The 20,170-nt window shown below is 36.7% G+C and overlaps 4 protein-coding genes across 6 annotated transcripts in view; 1 reads left to right on the top strand and 3 right to left on the bottom strand.

Moving 5' to 3' along the window:
* Positions 1–1,400, bottom strand: part of LOC112137086 (dynein heavy chain domain-containing protein 1) — a 30,654-nt gene extending 29,254 nt beyond the window's left edge. Inside the window, exon 1 of one of the 2 annotated variants that reach the window (XM_024259201.2) lies at positions 209–1,400. The gene's annotated coding sequence lies outside the window, so the exon portion shown is untranslated. The remainder of the gene's footprint in view (positions 1–208) is intronic. The other variant, XM_036211717.1, reaches the window with a different exon arrangement.
* LOC112137105 (extracellular serine/threonine protein kinase FAM20C) overlaps positions 1–9,025 on the bottom strand; it is a 39,310-nt gene extending 30,285 nt beyond the window's left edge. Inside the window, exons 1-8 of one of the 2 annotated variants that reach the window (XM_024259245.2) lie at positions 8,950–9,025; positions 8,252–8,722; positions 4,919–5,094; positions 3,402–3,480; positions 3,137–3,229; positions 2,939–3,054; positions 2,601–2,781; positions 2,367–2,476 (exon numbers count right to left, since the gene is read on the bottom strand). In XM_024259245.2, the coding sequence (XP_024115013.1) occupies positions 2,367–2,476; positions 2,601–2,781; positions 2,939–3,054; positions 3,137–3,229; positions 3,402–3,480; positions 4,919–5,094; positions 8,252–8,721 (1,225 nt within the window). In that variant the 5' untranslated portion in view covers position 8,722; positions 8,950–9,025. Of the gene's footprint in view, positions 1–2,366; positions 2,477–2,600; positions 2,782–2,938; positions 3,055–3,136; positions 3,230–3,401; positions 3,481–4,918; positions 5,095–8,251; positions 8,726–8,949 lie in introns of those variants that run through there. The other variant, XM_024259246.2, reaches the window with a different exon arrangement.
* LOC112137138 (polysialoglycoprotein-like) overlaps positions 1–20,170 on the top strand; it is a 190,080-nt gene that overhangs the window by 101,588 nt on the left and 68,322 nt on the right. The window lies entirely within an intron of this gene.
* On the bottom strand, positions 14,928–19,254 carry LOC112137144 (dynein light chain 4, axonemal). Its single transcript, XM_024259309.1, has 4 exons — positions 19,104–19,254; positions 18,578–18,652; positions 17,871–17,954; positions 14,928–15,752 (listed from the first exon to the last, which is right to left on the bottom strand). The coding sequence occupies exons 2-4, from the start codon at positions 18,647–18,649 to the stop codon at positions 15,588–15,590; spliced, it is 321 nt and encodes a 106-aa protein (XP_024115077.1). The 5' UTR covers positions 18,650–18,652; positions 19,104–19,254; the 3' UTR covers positions 14,928–15,587.

Consider the following 20,170-nt stretch of genomic DNA (forward strand, 5'->3'; position numbering starts at 1 on the left):
TTCTACAATGTATCTTTTGTTAGCTTCTATGCTAACCTGCCAAGACAACACAAGCTAGCAGAGACTTTTTTCTTCTTCTTTTTTCACGTAAATCAATGCGTTTAGACAACGGTCATAACATTGTCGTTCTAAAGCCAAAGAAATGATCACATCTGAAACAAAAGCTACTAAAAGTCATTTTTAACGAAAACAAACCTTATTTACTTACCTTGTCGGTGACAACCAAAAAAAAGTTGTCAGCAACCACTGCGACAGCTCGTTACCATGGTGATGAACGACACTGACTGGCGCGCGGTGCCGATTAGAGAAGTCGTAAAAGTCGATTTTCGCCCTGACTCGTTATGTTTGCGGAATTGTGAATTTACTTGTTTTAAAGTGGCACACACCAATTGTTATCGCTAAAAAAGGTGAATAGCTACTACTTTAAACAATTCATGTTTTGTGTTACAGAAAACAAAAAAAGTTCCCAAATAATTCATAGTCCAGTGTTATTTTCTCAACATTTAAATGCATTTCGATTTTCTTTTGAATATATTTTTTCAAGAGTTCACTGGCCAAGGCACTCTGCAAACTGCCTACACACATTGCATTTTTATGTGCCCACACATTTGAAGCCTTGGCTGCATTTATTTACCTAAACTGCAGTGTCTTCTGACATCTTGTTGAGACAGCCTACATAAGATCTATCATCACCAAAAAAAGGGGTTAAAACATATTCTAAATGGTGGATCTATGCAGCATTACATTACAAAAAAGCTCTTAGAAAATGAAGGAGGATAAAAACTGAAGGGATGTAGGAACTTCAAGGTCAGACTGATAAAACCACAAAGAAACGTTTCTGAGTGCAGCACTAAACTTTGGAACAGGTTAAGTAATACGCTCAAACAATTTTTAAACATCCATATATTCAAGAAAATGTATAAAGAAACTCTAATTTCACAATATAAAAAAGATGAGTTAAAGATCAACTGGTGTTTGAATAATTCCAAATGTTTGAACGTGTTAACTTGAATGTGGTGAAACAATCAAAGCTTTTTTATTTGCAACCAATGGGTTTTACACTGTGTAACAGGCAGTAATAATTACTGAAATGTTTTGATTACAATCAATTATGCATTCATATTATTTGCAATCATTATGGGTTCACCAAATAATCAATATTAGATATTGAGTGTATTATTAATGTTTACTGAAAATATGTGAGAATTCTTTCAGAGGATAATCAATAAGCACTTTTTATTACTTGAAAACGTGATTTTCAGTATGTAGGGATGATTTCTGGATTATTATGAAATTGTTCTCTGATGATAATCAGTGAGTTTTACAAATATGTTACATGATGTATGACTGATGTTACTGTTTACTGAAATCATAACATAATGTTTTATGAGATTAATCAATAAGGACTTCACTTTTGCTACTTGAAAAAAAAAATTAAAAAAATATTGCATTTGATCTGATCATAACTACGGAAAACTGTAAAATGAGGTAACTAAGTAGTAAATTCACTTCTTCCCAAGCAATCAATCAAACTCTACTAACTTTAGTTAAAAATTACTACATCTAATTAATCAAATGTGACACAACTGTGTTTTTGTTTGTTTGTTTTCCATTTTCTAATCAACGCATTTTTTATTTCTATAGTTTGAAAAATGTGTGTTTTGTTCTGTATTTTTCACAATCTGTGCTTGAAATAAACCAAATTAATCAATCAATTAATCAATAAAAAAACATTTTCTGTCAAACTGTGTGTTTTTAATGTGTTTTTTAATCATTTAAGTGTCAGAAAAGATTCAACAATATCAAATGTTTACGACTTGAACATTTGCCCAACCATTGTTTTAGCATAATAGTTAATTAACGTTATTTAAAAACACGCGAACTAAATTGATTATAAAATGCAAACACTTTAAATTAACAAAGGGTATGTAGTTGTGGTTAATTTGTCTTAGTTTATTACGTTTAGTGGTGCTTTACTATTAAAATAAGCACATATTCTTATCATCTGTTGCACAACAGTGTGCAGTTACTATTCCGATGCAATAGTTATAGTTGCATTTAAAAAATGGGTTCTACATTAAATATGACATGTTTATATTTGATAGTAAAAGGACTAAAAACACGATGGTGCACAAAAGTCATAGTGATCTTTTGCATTGTTTAATTTAAACGAAATCTGCTGCAGCAAAAGGATCTTAAAAAGGTACATTTTATAAATGAATGACTTCATGGCCACAAAAACATAAATAAAATGTGTTTTTCTAGGGTGGAATTTTGCGTTTCTCGCTGGGTTTTGATCATTAAGAAAGTGGATCTTTCTGAATTAAAGGTTGCATACCCCTGCAACAACCACAGAAAATACTTACTCATTAGAAAGTCCAATATGACCAAATCTATGAAGTCCACCAGCCGTGTGCCTTTGTTGTAAGGTGCAGTCTTTTTTATAGTAGAACAGTAATCAGGTTCGGTCTCCCATCTGCAAGAGAAATATTCATTTCATGTTCACAAAATGCAGTTTACTTTCACATTCATCATTAAGATTTCTCATATTCAAGGCATTGATACAAAAATAATGTAAAGATTTGTACAAATATACAAACTTTGCCAGCTTGCTGCGGCTGTACGAGCGTCTCCATGGAGACCTCCAGCTTCTCCGAGGTGCCAGGGACAGATCTGGTAGCATGACAGCCAAGGAGGCCTCCAGGTTCAGAGGTCTTCCACACACTGCATGCTCAGTGGAGCAGTAGTAGGAACACAGGCCATAGAAGCACACATTGCCCACTAGGGGGAGCAAGAGCTTTATGTGAGTTGAATGTAAAAAAAAAATGTTTTACAGAGGTTTAGGGTGATTAAACAGAGCAGGACTATATATAGATTTATTATGGAATGTTTCAAAGGAATTTTATGCATGATTCATGAATAATTGAGAGGTGTATACCAGGGGACGAGAAGAATGTTTTGGCCAATTTACGATCCGTGGTGATGTCTTTGATCTCCTTGACCACATCCACTAACCTTCCAACTGCAGGGGGGACTCTCCTGTAACCTAAAATTCTTCAGAGGGAATTGCAAAAGTCGTGATGTGAGGACATGGATAAGAAGAAGAAGAAGAAGCAGTATTTCTCACAGAATCTACCTGTCCAAGTGGAAAGCTGCAATTTCTGCATTGTGTCTTTCAAAGTCAGAGAAGTAGTAAAGGTTGTAGTTGGTCTCCTCATCTCTCTCCTGTCTGCCAAAGAATGTATTCAATTATAATCATCAGTGCATCATCATTAGCTGCAGCAGAAAACAGGAAAATGGAACTTCATCAAGAAATACAAGAGTCAAAAGATAAGATAAGTGGTTCTTTTGACATATTTGGTCAGTAAAACTCTCAGTGGGTTAGTCTACTTTCACCTTACTTCATAGGTTTAAACAGGGCTTGTCCGTAGTTTGGAAATGACATCACCAGCTTCAGTTGCGTCCCTCCAGACTTCTGCACTGAAGGAACAGTATGGGGAGCGTTACCATGGAAACCATGGCTGTGCAATCTTTCCATCACAAACACCCCGCTGTGACTGAACACGTTGCCCATTAGAGGAGTACAAAGGCGCTCGCTCATCAACACGTACAAAGTGGCAGGTAAAGTATGTCTCATCATCGTCAAACAAAAGCGCATCTTCAAGCATCTGTGTGTATCTGAACCTTTGACATTTATTTAGCGATGCTATCCTTTGTTGTATTTTTGCCCCAAAATTTGAGGCTATAGCTGCTTCTTGAGGTTATCACATTCTTAAAACAGCATAACTAATGTGAAAGTGTCACAAAAGCTTTCTTTTTTAGCAGAATAAGCACATACTGTATTCCTCCACTCATTCATTATTAATTAAATTAATCTGATACAATAAAAGTCTTTCCTGATTATGCACAGAATTCCACAAAAAGAAAATTTTAGGTGATGAAGTTACATTTAAAGACCCAGCCTGATGGTTTCAAAATGTTCTTGTATCATTTTTCTGTCTATGGAGGACACATTAGAAAACTAAACTTAAAATTGTTGTGAATCTGGAGCTGACAAAAAAAATCTGTTTGAAAAAGATAATATTTGCTAAACAGAACATATACTTGGTAAACCACAAGCTCCCTCCACCCCTTCATTTTTTTTGTCTAAGTTGACATCCGGCTAAAAAATTTACAGCTCCGATATTGCTCACCATTTTAGTGGCACCACTAATGTAAAGTTGAGGTTATGAAGGGCTGTAAGCTAGCGGGAGAGAGTGTAAACAGACGGATGATGGGAAATGGGGGCGGGCTTACTCTGCACCAACGGTCCCACCCACAACTCAGAATTGAGTTTCTAAAGATCTACAGCTGTGCTGTAGAAACTGTCCTAGAAAATGACACTGAATTTTTGATTTTCCCTAAAAACGGGACAATCATAATTAAAAGACCACTGGGAACACTTTTACAACAGATGATTGGGTTGGATGTTTAAAAGCAATATATTACAAAGAGAATAAAACTGTTCAAACCAAGGACTTGGTCATGGAAGCGCCCAGGCAGTTCAAACATCCGCACAGAGAGGACTGTCATGTGGACACTCGTAAATGTATTCCCGTCCATTCGCTGCCACCACCTAAGGCTGAATCTCCTGGGTGTTTCAAAGCTTCACAGACTCTGGTTTCAAGAAAACTTCAAAGTGATCTGCAGTTAAAAAGTCCAGCCCTTCGTCTCAGGTGTTGCACAACACAACACACCTTCTCTTATAACTTAGGGTGGACTCCCTGCAGCTCATAGATCTTTAAAACGGGCACAGAATTGTAATCTTTGTCATTTTTTAAAAATCACAGTGACACAAACTACAGTTATATTGATTCTCAATGATAGTAAATCAAAATTCTTAAGCATATGCTTAGATCTCCAACTGAAAATATCACACCTGCACTGACGATTCGTTGCGTGGCGATCTGCTGGGTCAAAAGCTCCATGTTGGGGTCGAGGTGGGGGTAAAGCTCCCAGCGGGTGATGCCCAGATGGAAGCGCAGCCATGGAGGGTGGCTCTCACTGCTGCTGTTCCACTGAACGTCATCATATCCTCCTTGGCTGGCGCTCACCCTGAAAGCAGATAGGAAGCCCTTACAGCTTAAAAATAAAAGTGTGAAGAACAAAATTCAAGTTACTCAAAGAAAATATATGGAAAAAAAAAGATTTCAAGCATATTCAGCCACATATAATTAAAAACGTCCTCTCTGTTATGCTTAAAAGAAAGAAAAGTTTGAGAGTAAATTATTAGAAGTTCCCCATTCATACATTCTATAAATTCTTTATTTAAGTGTTGGATTTAGGGGTTAGTCTTAAAACTGTTGCCCACAAGGTCTTGACAGAAACAACCACTTAATGTTCATTTTAAATCTATAATCAAAAGATGCATGTATGTTGTCTGTAAAATGAGGCATAGAAATAAAAAAAAAATAAAAAATACGAGAAAAGTAAAATTGATTGACAGTCACTTTGCTGGTTTCAGATTTTTTTTATTTTTTTTTATTTGCTGCATGTTTCAGGAAAAATCCTGTTTGGCTCATTTTTGTCATTTCATGAAGCAAAATGAATTCCATTAAAAAAATCCTAAAACTGATAGGTGTTCACAAGGACAACATTTAATGAAAAAAATACCACAATAGTCACTGAAATAACTCAAAACTATAAAAAAAATTGACAGTAAAATAAAATTCACATAAATCTCAACTGATTTAATGTTTTAATAGTGGTAAATAAACGTTATAGCTATCCTTTAAAAAAAACTGTTTTTTTTTTTAATTGTTGCTTATTAAAATAATTTAAAAAATAAATTAAACTGGCTTGAACAGATGTCATGGCCCCATTAACTGGATTTTTATTAGTTTAATTCGATTTTTTTGAAAAAACGGCTGAGGCATTCACAGCAATTAAATCATTTCTGTGACTGTCAATGTAACTTCTGTTTCTCTCAGCAGGAATTTTTTTGTGAGCAGGTTTAGGTTTTCTCGTGTTATTGGGGATTCTTTTAATTGCAAGCTTGTTTCAGTTTTGTTTTTATATGTTCATCAGGATCAGGGCTCATAGAAACTCACATACTTTAATTTTATATATATATATATAAATTGTTCTCTGTTCTTGGTCTTTATTCTGATAGACTCAAATCAAATCAAAGTTTTTTTTATATAAAGAAAGATTTTCATGATTTGTTTGATGAGTTTATTTAATTTAGTATATTTGAGTTAAACTACAGCAAGTATACTACAGACCATGTACATGTATTGTAGGAAGTATACTAACTGAATACTTCTTCAGAGTAAATTGGAACATTTTAAGTTCACACTTTTTAAACAGTATATACAAAGTAAACTTTAAGTTTACCGCCTCACTCTTAGTATAGACTGAGTATATTGTAGTACACTTAAATACTGAGTATACTTGTAGTACACTCAAATGTGCCACAGGGTACATTTGGCTACAGAATTTGTTAAGAGTCTGAAAAATGTCTGTAATTTGCACAGATTAAAGACTTCTGCCCATATTCAGCAGAACAGCCCCTGACTACAACCAAGCTGACTCCATATGTCCAAACTCCTTTACTACTCACTACATAGTGCACAATATTGTGCATTCACCATTTTGAACTGCTGTCCAAATATACAATTCCAAATAGGAGTGCCCTAGAAATTTCACAGAAGTCTTTGCGAACAACCAGTGTGCATTGATGCTTGCTACATGAGAGAACATAGACCATAATGCATTGCGTTTTAAATTTACAAATGTGTTTAAATGTAATTTTTAAATAAACCATCATTGCGTTCATCATGAATCAAGCCATAAATAGATGTTGTAAAATGTTTGTAGTGATTTGATTTTCACTTCACGAAATCCGTGTCGTCATATTTAGCGTTTAAAAAGAACAAAAGTAGTGAACGTGGTGTCCAAATCACTTTTAGAATTCAGGGTACTAGATAGTCCTGCACTATAAAGTTTTTTTGTTGTTAGGGATTAGGTTGGGAATTCAGACATAGCCCATGTTTCACATTGGACCAGCGCTTCATTATTGTGTCTGCAAACATAAAGCTGCCATAAAACTCCAGATAAAATTCTTCCAGAATATTTGTTACTCGTCCATATAGAATGTGACAAAGTAATTTCCTCTCTTGAGGATTCCTGTGATCTCCACTTTGGCTTAAACAGTGATGGGTAATGCGATCTGATGCTGATTTACTCTGACCTTTGAGTTTTTCCTTAATTTATTTGGTGGTTTGTTCTGGCCACATTGATTATCCTTCATACTATCCGCATTTTTCCTTCTTTTTTTAAAAAAATGTCATGAATCCTCCTCTTTCAGCTTCACTCAAAAAGATTGTTTAATGTCATGTAGACCTGAAACTTTCAGGTTTATCAGTGCGACTGTGGTCACGGGAACATGACCTGCTTGGAGATGGTCTTCATGCCATCAGCATTCATCCATTCATTTTCTTAGCCTGTTGTATCTTCTTTGGGGTAACGGAGTTGTCAGAACCTGTCTCGACCACTGTTGAGTGAAGGCAGATCCTGGACAAATCGCCAGTCTGTAACAGGGCATACGATTGCTGCCACACACACACACCAGAGACTCTTTAACCAATGAACCCCTGAACCTACAACCACCATGTGGCCAGTTGTCAACTTGCTAGTCTGTATTTTTTGTTTCAAATTCTCTTTAAAAAAAAAAAAACTCTCCCCGTTTAATTGAAGGTCACATCTTAATCAAGCACACCCTGATGCTCAACTTGATGTTTTTTTCAAGTTAGCATCATTCAGCTGCAGCCTTTACTTTTTTTTTAAATTAATTCTCAAAAAGATATTTTAACCTTTTAACAGCGGAGCTCCAGTCTTTATGGTCTTTGATTTTTGATTTCTTAATTGTTAACACGACGCTTATTTCCTTCCGAATCCACTAGAATTATCATGTTAACGTGTTAATTATCGTGTTAAGATTTTGTGTTTAAGCGTCACCGGCGATACCTCAGGTGTTAAAGGGTTAACACTGGTTGGATTTTAGAATAACATAAAATCAAGTAACTCTATTGAAATGTATAGAGGTTTTGTTTGCTTAGACTTCGACTCCTTGTGCATTAATTTGATCCATAACCATAATCGTCATTCAGTTTACTTTGGTTTTGGTTGTTGGGCAGTTTCTGCATGATCAGAGGTTTAAACACACAAACACTCGGATAGTTTAAGCCTATTAACTGTGTGCCACACTGACCACATCAGGGAGCTCCTCTCACTTTGCTTGCCCTTTGGTTTCACTTTCAGCAGCCAGTCATCCTCAGGGATGGAAGGCTTAGGCATGTTGTAAAGTGGATGGTCAAACAGCGCCTTCAGCTTCAACAAGTCAGACTCCAGACGTTCAGTTTGGTTGGCACCATGTCGCCGCATGCCCACAGTCGTACCTCCTCTCGCTGGCAGTTCTTTGTCAACGACTGTTTCCCTGTGACCTCTGGCATCACCTTCTAGGACTCCAGGTGGAGGCTCTGCGAGACTGTTGATACTTTCCGAGGTGTGGTTGAAGCGTGCCAAGTCTCTGAAGGCACGCGTTCCAGGTGGCAGTGGGGAGTCGCAAGGCAGGCGGGGAATGGAAAGCGAGACAAATGCCAGCAGAAGGTGGAGGAAAATGGTGATGAAGACCAGGGACAGGCAGATTGTCCTGGAGCGATGGCGCATACGCCACGCCATACTGCTGAGAGGAAATCCAGACCCCCGGGGGGACGAAGGTGCAAGAAATAAAGGGCAGAGAATAAGGCTTTAGAGAGGAACAATAACACGCAAACAACCTTCAATGAATAACACCTGAAGATTGAGGTACATTGTGCTGTGAGGATCAATATGTCTCTCTCTCAAAGTTCTATACTGACATTGGAAGGAATATTATAAAATGCATAGGAGAAAGACAAAAAAACATACCTTCTTTTTCAAAGACTGCTCTCAACTCTGTCCCTGGAGTACGAAACAGCACTCAGTATCCAGGAAGAACATCAACTGTTTGTTCTGTTTTTTTTGCTATCTATGATGTTCCTTTGGGGAATAAAGCCAGGTCAAAGTGATCTGGACAAAGATCAATGGGTTTGCTCATCCGTTTCAAACCATGTCTTTTTCAACAGGTTGTTTGTCTTGCATAATGTATTTTCTTTTTTTCTGTATTCCTGCTGCAGTAAGTAAGGCCTGTTTGTGAAATAAAATTCCTCTTCTAAGTCAGTATTTTGGTTTTCAGGAATAAAAACAGTTTCCTCTATTTACCCTGAAGATTTCAGTAACTGCTGCTATAAATCATATGCATAAATGAATACAATTCTGGGTTTGTTGTAAAGCTACGGTCACACCGACCTCGGCAATGACCACTTTGAATAAAAAGTCTATGCAAACGCCTGTTTTGGGCTTCCACATTTTAACCTTTTTGTTCACACGGGATTACGCAGTTTCTACAACCGTTTTTATGCTCTACGTGCAAAACGCTGAGCCACTGAACGCACGTTGAAAGGTAAATTATTTTAACTTTGACCAGTGGGAGACTCGGATTTGGTTGTGATGTATGGATGGCATCTCTTTAAATTTATTAATAATTGAATTGAAAATTAATAAAAATAGAGGAGAAATTAATAATTGTGGATTGTGCCGGACCAGAATTAAATAACACCAAGTCTTTCATATATCTTTGAATGATCACATGAACCCAGACATGGAGACATGATTACTGATGTTGTTATAGAACTCTTCACAACGATAAACCTGATCTCTCAACATCATCAGTGTCTTCCATACATTGTAAATGAGATAAATACAAACACTGCTCCATGTTGTGATCAGGGTAAAACATTAGCTAATCGCACCTCCCACATATCCAAGATAGGGTGACATCATAAATCTACAGACCCCAGAGGGAATAAAACATTTATTCATATTTAGTCGTATTTTCTGACACAGTGCCAAACACAGCCCAGTTTTAAGGATTAGGTGTTTTTTTTTTTGCCATTTGTGGCTTTGCATTTCTTCATCTCAGTGCAAGTCAAGCATAAAAAGAAAGAAAGAAGGGAGGGGAAATATGAACAGAATGGTCAAATGAAATGAGTGAATAGAGGGAAAGCATAAAACATGAGTAGTGTCTGTGTGCTCAAACCTGAGACAGCTTGTGTATAATACATCAGAATGCGGCAGGAACAGAGAGAGTGCATTAGCCTAGAAAGTAATAAAGGTGCAGGCCTCCAGCGCATACAAGACGGAAAAACAAGAGAACAGATAAACAAGAAGAAGAGAAGAAAACAGGGAGATGATAAAATGATAAACGAGGACTCAGATTCTTCTTAATTTTCAAGTCAGTCCAGTAAAAATCCAACTTTGTGCATATATTCTGCAAATGTGTGTTTTTTTATCCATATATATTTTGAGCAAAAATATGTTCAAAATACTTCTTTTTTTTTTCTTTTAGATTTTCAATCAGTTTTCAATATAAGCCAAAATAAAACAAAAGACAAAAGAGAGGCTCAGAAAGTAATTTTTGTAAAATCGTCTGATCTGGAGTCATTTGTTTTTCTAGAAGTTTTTATGCTTCTGTTTCCTGCAAAAGTTTTGTCATTTCTTTGTTTTTCCAGGAGCCTTTTGGTATAAATTATCCTCATTTTTATAGGAAGAGCTCTGGTAATGTTCAGATCTAAGGTTTATCTCTGCTGTGTTTGTTTCAACCCCTAATTTAAATTACGAAAAAAATAAATACATAATTATGTTTTTGTATTCAAGTTACGTTGCTACATTGAGGTAGTAAATTTGACTATAGCACCTTAATTTTAGGTTTGTTTGTCACTAATCTGCTACAATTGGCATTTATGTAAAATAATGCTTTAAACAAGTGGTCACCAACATTTTCCAGTCCACGGACCGGTTTAAATTACTCAATATTTCTATTAACCAGTCCAAAGAGAGCCGAAATTGGCCTTTTTAAGCTTCCTGTTTCTAAAAATGTATTTTCAAAATAAAATGCTACTACAACAAATTCAGTTTAAATAGCTTAAAAATATTTTTTTTTACTTTTTTTTACAGATGAAGCAAAGTTATTTTGTTTTCTGATTTGAAAACAATTCCAAAGAGGAAACATGGTATTTTTTTTAAACACAAAGGAACATTTTCTGTGCTAAAGTTTCTGAACGGATGCCTACCTAATTCAACCTAGCTGTAGGAACGTTCTAAAAAATCCCCTTTTACAAGTTTACACAAATCAGCAACTTTATTTGATTGAATCTTAATCCTCCGTAAAATGTTTGTGGCTGGTTTGCACTTTGTAATGAAGATTTTGACTTTAACGTCAAAGTGGAGGCTAACAACCGGACGCTAGCTGTTCACCTTTTAAGGTATGATGAATAAATAAAGCAAAATAAAGTGACGCAACCATCGAAAAACTGGTATTTTCTAAATACAATATAAATGTGAATCTACTGTGTCTCCAACTTTATTATTTCTGTGTGAAACATTCGAGAATCTATCACCACATTTTTATTGTGTTGTTTTTTTGTTAGCTTTCAGCTAGCAATCTAGGAAGTCATGCAGGAAACCGCTTTAACTCACATGACCAAGATGGCAGTTTTCCATAATAATTCCTTTCTGATCCTAAAGGAAGTATTATTTCCAAAATAATACTTCCTTTAGGATCAGAAAATAAACTAAGCAGAAATCATTTAAGCTAGCGCATGTATTTCTTATTTTCTGTCTATGGCCAGACCCACGGACCGGTAGCGGTCCGCGACTCCCGGGGTTGGGGACCGCTGCTTTAAACCTCAGTGGGCTGTTTAAAAACCATAGTAAACAAAGAAGTTAAGCAACCACATCCATGAAAAACCTGAGGTAAACAAAAATTTTGTGTGGGATTATGTATTCTGTATACTTGTATGCATATGAATTGTATGCAGAAAACATCACTTTTCCTTTTCTTTTTTTCCTTTCTCTCGGTATAAATCTGTCTCAGACTTCACAGAAAGCCCCCGTGAGCTTCTTGCATGAGAGCTGTCATCGAAAGCTTTTCACTGTTGAGTCGAAACAAACCATCAGAGCCTTTATATAATGTGACATTATGGCTTTTATTATGAATCTTTAACAATGCTGAGGAGACACGGAGAGATAAAGGAGAAAAATGAAGAGGGACTGAGGTGAATAATGGATGAGGAGGTCCTCGTGATGGAAGCGTGTTTACCAACAGACTGTGCAGCGGATTAACTGGTCTGTCACAGTAATTGCTGAATGTAGAGGGGACTTTCCATGAAATAGGTCAGCCAGGTAAATCTAGGTGAAAGCGATCAGTGTGTTACGCCAGCGTGAGCTTCAACACATCCAGATTTATCCATCAAAATCATCCTCAGTCATTATGCCTGAATGTTTACATGCAAAATTAGGTCAAACTGTGACCACTCTATCTTTTTAATGTTGACCTGGTACAAAATGTACACCTGTTTACCTATATGAAGGGGGAATCATCCAAACAGGAATACAGGTATGTCACAAAAGGAGGCTTTTGGCTTTTTAGAATCATATTTTAATGCATATTTCTGGGTTTTGCAATATAAAAAATGATTTTATGTAATCAAGTGTTGCAATGTCACAGCTACAGGTGGTGGGAAGTGGCTGAATCATGCATCACAAATCATCCTTTTCCTGTCGCATGTGGGTTCTCCATATGTTTGTTTTTGATGCAGAATTTACAGTGGGACTTCCAAAGGAAAAAATGAACAAAAAATAAAGTTCTTGTGCTTTAAGGCTTAGTGTCACCTGTCAACTCTGATCTTCCCTGGCAGGCGGCTGTGTTGTAGGTCAAAAAGGCAGGAGGATTAACGCTGCAGCTTAACAGCAATGGATGGTCTAAAAAAATCTATGTATAAGGACTTTATCAATGCTTAGACATTCAGGAAAGATCAGTAAAGCTTGAACGTATTTTCATTTTCAAGGGGAAAAAAGTCAAGAAAAAAAATACTTAGATTGTTTGTAGTAATTGGGCATAAATCCCAGTTTAGATTCAGCGACTATTTCTCAAATTACTTCATTACAGCTTTGAGGCACTTTATCTTTTCTGATTAAACACAACTCAACAAAAGGAACATTTTGCTTTGCCTCGAGAAAAAAAAAAAAAAAAGAATAGGAGCAACAACAGTGTTTTTGTTAACCTATTGTCTCTGTGGTGTGTTCAACTGGTAAACAGAATTAACAATTAACTATGACCTGATCTGGCTGAACTCCACCTTGAGCGCTGTGACAAAACCTCTCAAGAGTCTATGAAGGTTAACTTAGGCTCAGAGAAAGTTAGTAGATGAATAAAAAAGCTCAAATTTTGTCCAACTAATGTAACAATCACTAAACATAATAATCCAAATTTCCAGCTAATAATAGGACTTTTGAAGGGTTTTGTTTTGAGTTGTACAACACTATTGTCCTTTTTCTCTTTGGAAATCTGGATGCTTTTGTTACCTGGAGAGATGCAGAAGTTTTCTTTAAACTGCAGCAATAGAAACAGATTCACTTTTGTCTGTAAATCAAAATTGTAAGTCACACTGAGACAGAGGGTCAAAGGAGAACGGTTACTGTATGGGGGAGCTGAGAGTGCAGGCTGACCTGATGTGGAGCCATGACACTGTGTGCATAAATGCTGCCAGGATCAGCTCATCTGTCAATATTTACGAACTGCTACTGCTGGGTCACTGTAGCCCTTTATAACATCACATATTCTTTAGCCACTTATGTGACTTGCAACTTCTAAATATCTCAAAATCTATGGAGCATTGGTCACCAAAAGGTTATCTATACGCCCCACAGACATCTTAACAATAATTCAATACAAAAACTCTAAACAGAAAATTAGAGCAGCTGTGCAAATTAGCTTGAAGATGTGAACTAAAAGTGTTGCAGCCATTGATTATAAATAAGAACTGGACTGAGTGAGTGTAACCTCACCCATAGAAAGTGACTTACTTCCAGCTACAACAAAATTAAGTCAATTCACTTGCCATATTTTTTGCAATATGGATGGCACCATTTGGAGCCAAACTATGTCAGTAATCAGTCACCGTTGACTGTATAATAGAACTGGATCAAGTGAATGTAACACTACCCATAGAAATTGGCTTACTTCCAGCTCCAACAAGATTAAGTCAATTCAGTGGCCATTTTTTTCAACACGCAGGCTACCATTTGGAGCCAGATATTGTCAGTAAGCAGAGACCATTGACCGCATAATGAAACTGGACCAAGTCAATGTGATACTACCCATAGAAAATGACTTACTTCCGGCTTCAACGAAATTAAATCAATTCAGAAACCAGTTTTTTTTTTTTTTTGCAATATGGATGCTGCCATTTGGAGCCAGACAAGGTCAGTAATAAGGGACCATTGACTGTATAAAAACTGGACCACATCACACATAGAAAATAGCTTACTTCTAGTTTCAACAAAATCAAGTAAATTCAGTTGCAAATTTTTCGAGATACAGACATTAAACATGTTGGAACCAGAAATCATCAGTGAGCAGTGATTGGTCCGAGTCGGTCTGAGTCAACGTTTCTATGGCAACCACTCTCACCAATTCTCTATAATAGTCTGTGGGATTTTGGCTTCTTGGAGCCACCTGTTTCCTGTTTGGAATGTGGGGGGTTACTCAGTCCAGTTTTCATATAGTCAGTGGTTGCAACAAAAAGCTGTCCCGATAAAAGGACATATTTTAAGTTTGTGAAAAGTCATTTTTTTGTATAAAAGCCTATACTTAGGTATTTTTCAAATATGACAGCTGATTTCAACATTTGGATACTTTGATTTTTAAACCCCCTTTGCTACCACTTGCTTAGAAGTGTACCCACAAAAAAGATTTGCATGAAACCCAAACGTTTTGAGAATAAAATGCAATGTGAAGAACAAAGTAGTTTACTACATTTCAGTTTATTGTACAATCAGGTCAGTTCACATCTGCTCCACTGAGCGGGACCCTTTCAGTTGCATGAAGCAATCACATTGCTGCTGTCACCCCCAAAAGGCTCCGGTCTGAGATCATTACAAACAGCTATACAAGGAGAAAAAAAGTGAATCGGGTTTTATTGTTTGGCTTGAAGAGTCAGAGCCCTCGCTTGTAAGAAGATGTCTTAAAAAATGAAGCTTTCCATCAAACTATGTACACGTAAAAAATATTTAAAAACTTTCTTGAAAACCATGTAGTGCTGCACAGGTAAGACGTTTCAGGCGGTGCGGACAGGAGAAGGCTTGCACTTCTTGTGCTTAGACTGTTCAGTGATCAGTAGTGTTATTACCATTGGTTGAGAGGGTTCATACCAACAGTCTGTGTCCAGCACACACAAACATGTCGGCTCAGTCACACTTGCAAACACACACACTCCCTGAAGAAGGAAGGAGGACAAAGGGGATTGGAGACCCTGGCCAGCTGTCGTTTTGACAAAAGTTCACAGGCACTCTCACAAACACTCAGGACGATGCTTAAAGGGAGTACAGAACAGGTTTATGGGGTAAGAAAAGAATAAAAAAAAAACTAAGAGGAATAGTGGCAGAGCTGGTGGAGGGCGGAGTCGCTACGAGCACTTCCACACGCACACGGCCAGGCTCCCTCCAAAGAACATGTAGAGAAGGTTCTTAAATTCATGCGTGATCTCGAAACCAAAGCTTTCGCCGATCACCACGTGCCAAGAGCTGCCGAACCTCTTGTCCATGTACTCTTTGATCATCTTCGCCGCACTCTATGAGACAGAGAAACAAGAAAAGAAGCAGCACATGACAGATTTATGAGAAAAGGATTGATTTCTGACTCTGCATCTTATTCATGTTGTTTTATTATGTTGTGTGCGAGGTTGTCGGGGGGTGGTGTTGTTTGACTTTGTTTTTGAGGTTGGAAAATATTCTTATTGTGTGCAGCATTTAATGCTACAAATATATGAGAAGTGCTTTATAAATAAAGTTTGATTAGATTTAAAAAGAATAAAACTAAGCATGTAAAGTGGAGGACATAAGTATTTGATCCCTTGCTGATTTTGAAGGTCCACCTGCCTAAAAATAAAGTGAGAGCTAGAAAATCACACAGAAATAGATTTGCATTTGATTGAGGGACATAAGTATTAGATCCTTAGTAACCATTAAAGATCCGATCCAATGAAAAATCGTGTTTTTTAACACGTTCTTGTAGCGTTTTTGTAATGATGGAGGACATAAGGGATGCATTCTATAATGGAAACGATTAAAATACTGGACCTTACCACTCAGTGGAAACAAGGCTTCAGAATTGTGATTCACACAGAGCAGTTAGACTCTCCTAATCAACGTCTCACCTTAATTGAAGACACCTGTTTGAACTAATCACCTGTAGAAAAGACACCTGTCCACACAATCCCCCAATCAGATTTGAATATTTTAACCTTTTCATTCCAGTTCATTATGTGTTTCTGATTTGTTGGTTAGGAGAGGACTCATTCATTTACACCATCGATCAGGTCTATATTATAATATTTAAGTGAATGCTAATGAACACCTGTGGGGGAGGGGGGGGTAGCATTACCCACACCAGCGTGTAGCCTGTCGGAAATGATTTGAAAAAGATGACGAAGAAGCATTAGTCAATCAGTCAGACTCCATACTTTAAGCTGGAATTGTTTAAAATCTTGCAGTCCTCATAAAGTTCCCCTGCTTAAGAAGGCACATGTGCAGACCTGCCAATGAACACATTCATGATTCAGGGAAGGATTGGGGGGAAAGTGCTGTGGTCAGATGAGACTAAAATGGAGCTCTAATCAACTCAATCTGCCATGTTTGGAGGAAGAGAAACCCAGCTATGGCTCCAAGAATACTATCCCCACTTTTAAAGATGGATAATCTCCTTCCCTCCCTCCACCAGGAGTCTTAAAATGGGTTGAGAATTTGTCTTCCAACAGGAAAATGACCTAAAACATTCAGCCAATGCAAACGAGGAATGACCGAAGAAGAAGCATTTCAAGGTTATGGAGTGACCGAGTCAGTCTCCAGACCTCAAACCTATGGAGAGAGCTGAAGCTCAAAGGCGTCAAACGAAAACCACCAAATCTTCATGAGTTAAAAGTCATTTGTAAAGAATGGACCAAAATTCCTCCTGATATGTGAAGAAATCTACTCATTAACTACAAGAAGTGTCTGACCTCTGTGCTAATGAGGGTTTTGCCACAAAGTTCTAAGTCTTTCTGGCATGAGGGATCAAATACTTATTTTCCTCAATGAAATGCAAATATATTTCTATAAATTCTTTAAAGTTGATTTGATTTTCAGTCTCTCACTGTTCTTATTTAGATTGTGATGTGCAGTCATTACAAAGTTTTTTTTTTTATATAAAAATATGAATTATGCTTCTTTTCTTGCATGAATAAAAACAGAAATATAAGAAAAAACTAGCATTTTCTCAACATGTGAAATTATTTTTTACATTTGAGAGAAGCTCGTACGATTTCCTTTCAAAATAAAAGAACCCTTGTGCCAAACCGCCTCTGGACAACATAAGAAAATATGTGATTTAAACTCATAAAATATCAGACTTTTTACCAAATTTTTGCTAAGTATTTGAAATCTGTGTGTTCTGGAGGAAGCAAAGAGCAAACCAGATCTCTTCAAGTCATCAGGAATGTAAAAATCTTTACATTGTTTATTTTCCACGAGCACCTCAGTCATAAATTTATACATTAAACTAATCAAAATAAAAAGAATATGATTATTTTCCTTTAGCCAAAGAGCCACGACGGAGAGGTAAAAGAGTTGCAGGTTGCAAACCCCTGTTTTAGGTGAACAAAACTTTAACATCATCAGGAGATGAAATATTTGTGCCCTCCACTCTAACTTACCTCGTTGTTTGTTGCAAACTTTTCACAAGCCGTCACACACAGCTCCACGGCCTCTATTCGCATTTCATCTGGCATGTCTGTTTGCTGAGATATAAACAAATACGGTCATTTTCCTGTTTTCTAAGAAAATATCATCTTCAAATACTTTGATACACAGTAAACATATACATAATAATAACCCTTAATTTTAGTTTAATTACAGCCCATCAGACAAAAACTATACATTGATACTTAGCTTTAAAGTCCCACTCTGATTATATCTTGATCTATTCAAAATGCGTTCCCAGTGGTGCTTTGATTATGATTATGCCCTTTTTTTTGGCGATTGATACTGGAGCTATCCACTTTTGAGGAAGATACCGGTTCAAACAAGCAAAACAAAGAAGTACATGGATCTTTTTGTCTGTCTGCAGGAGGAAGCATCAGAATGGAGCGAATCAGGGAGTTTCTACAACACACATACAAGCTTTTTCCAACTACATTTTTTTCATCTGCTCCTAATTCACAACAATTTGAATAAAGAAATGCTCAGAAATTACATTTTAAGATTTCTTTTTAATAAATATGTCCTCCATCATGAAGAAAGAACGCCACAAGAACACATAACAAACACAATTTTCATCAGAGTGGGTCTTTTTTTAAAAAAAAAATGAAAATCTCAGCTTTGATATTGTCAAATGCCCTTGTCCTGTTTGCTGGAGCTTTACCCTGATGAAAGGGAAGTTGCACAGTCTCTTATAGTCGGCCTCTTCTTTCTTCGCCTCCCCGGTTCCAGCCATCTCCTACAATAGAACGCGTTATATGAGTTAATCCAGTCCATTTCTCTGAGTCGGAACCTGTGGCTGCTAAACGGCGGAAGGAAAACATCCGTCACGAGCAAAGCCTTCAAACAAACTAGTAGCTAGCATTGTAGTAACATGACCCGACTGGAGGAACTGTTAGCATACATCTCTGAACCTTTACCAGTCGGATGCTAACGCTTCAATATCGTAATAGTCCTCACAAAAATGTACATGTTTAACATACTTGACAGAGACCATTATATATGATTAGAGCGTGGTTTATCACTTAGCAAAGCAGTTTCCAGTAGCTAAAGAGTTAGCTTAGCTTCCTTCACAGCAAGCAGCATCTGATGCTCCAGAATCACATTAAACACCACCAAGGCATTGCATAAAAACGTCACTTCGTCACACAAATATTTATCGAATGCATTTTAAGGGATGCCATACTTACAAAGCGTCAACCCGACAGTAGAATCTGCTTTTTTTGGTCGTTTTCATCCGTTGTTAGGGAGACTGTTTGACAGTTTGAACTAAGCACAAACATAGACAGAGCCCGCCCCTCACAGTCAAACTGCGTTCCTATTGGTTGTGGCCATGGTCAATCAACTTCCCCCGCCCCTCGACAGAATGACGTCGCAATCTCTTTAAATTTTAACTGATGAGAAAATTGCCTTTAAAACACACACGTCCCTTTTTATTTTAATATTATTATTGTTATTTATATTATTATTATTAGCTGATAAGGAGCAATTTATGGCACAGTAAAAAAATAGGGGTTATTTTATATAACTTTATAAAACTTAATATTCTTTTCCTTTCAAGCAACAAATCAAACTCTTCTCGACTTTAGTTAATAATTACTGTATTCAATAAATCTAATGTGACATTTGTGTACTGTGTGCATTACTGCAAAAATTGTCTATTTGTGATTAGGAGTAATTACACTGTCAAGAAGATGCCATCATCTTCCAAATCCTCTGTTAATTTTCCAAATTTTCTAATTAGTCATTACTTTACATCTGAAATACATTTGGTGTATTTGTGTTTTTATTTTTTTAATCATATTATTAAAGTATTTTTAACACCTCAAAATAACTAAATCATTCAATCCAAAGTATTATTCTTGTTTTGCTTTATTTTGAGGAGGGATGGTGATGATGTTGGTAAAAATGATGGAGCTTCCAGGAATATAGCCAAGAGGAACACCAAAGATGAGGCTGGTGAGTGTTATGAAGGAGGACATGAGGGAGGTTGATATGAGCGAGGATGTCGGTGTTCGGGTTAAATGGAGGCAGCTGGGATGACCACTGAAGAAAGCAGCTGAAAAACAAAGATTATCATAGTTATAAGTTATTTCATGCATACTTTAGCTTAATTATTTCCTGAATATGAAAATGTAATTATGTAGTTAATGACTGCAGAAAATAAGCAGAAAAATGACAAAGTGACTATTGCAACATATATCAGACAATAGAGAGTAATGAGGAATACGTTGAGGTCACAAACAAAAATACATCT

This window comes from Oryzias melastigma, linkage group LG1 (genome assembly GCF_002922805.2).
Source record: "Oryzias melastigma strain HK-1 linkage group LG1, ASM292280v2, whole genome shotgun sequence".
NCBI lineage: Eukaryota > Metazoa > Chordata > Actinopteri > Beloniformes > Adrianichthyidae > Oryzias > Oryzias melastigma.

Excerpts from the sequence above, each read along its gene's own strand:
- LOC112137144 (XM_024259309.1), bottom strand. The coding sequence starts at position 18,649 with ATGGCTGGAACCGGGGAGGCGAAGAAAGAAGAGGCCGACTATAAGAGA. Across the intron at positions 17,955-18,577 it reads GCAACTTCCCTTTCATCAGG|CAAACAGACATGCCAGATGA; the intron begins GTAAAGCTCCAG and ends TTTATATCTCAG. Across the intron at positions 15,753-17,870 it reads AGTTTGCAACAAACAACGAG|AGTGCGGCGAAGATGATCAA; the intron begins GTAAGTTAGAGT and ends TCTGTCTCATAG.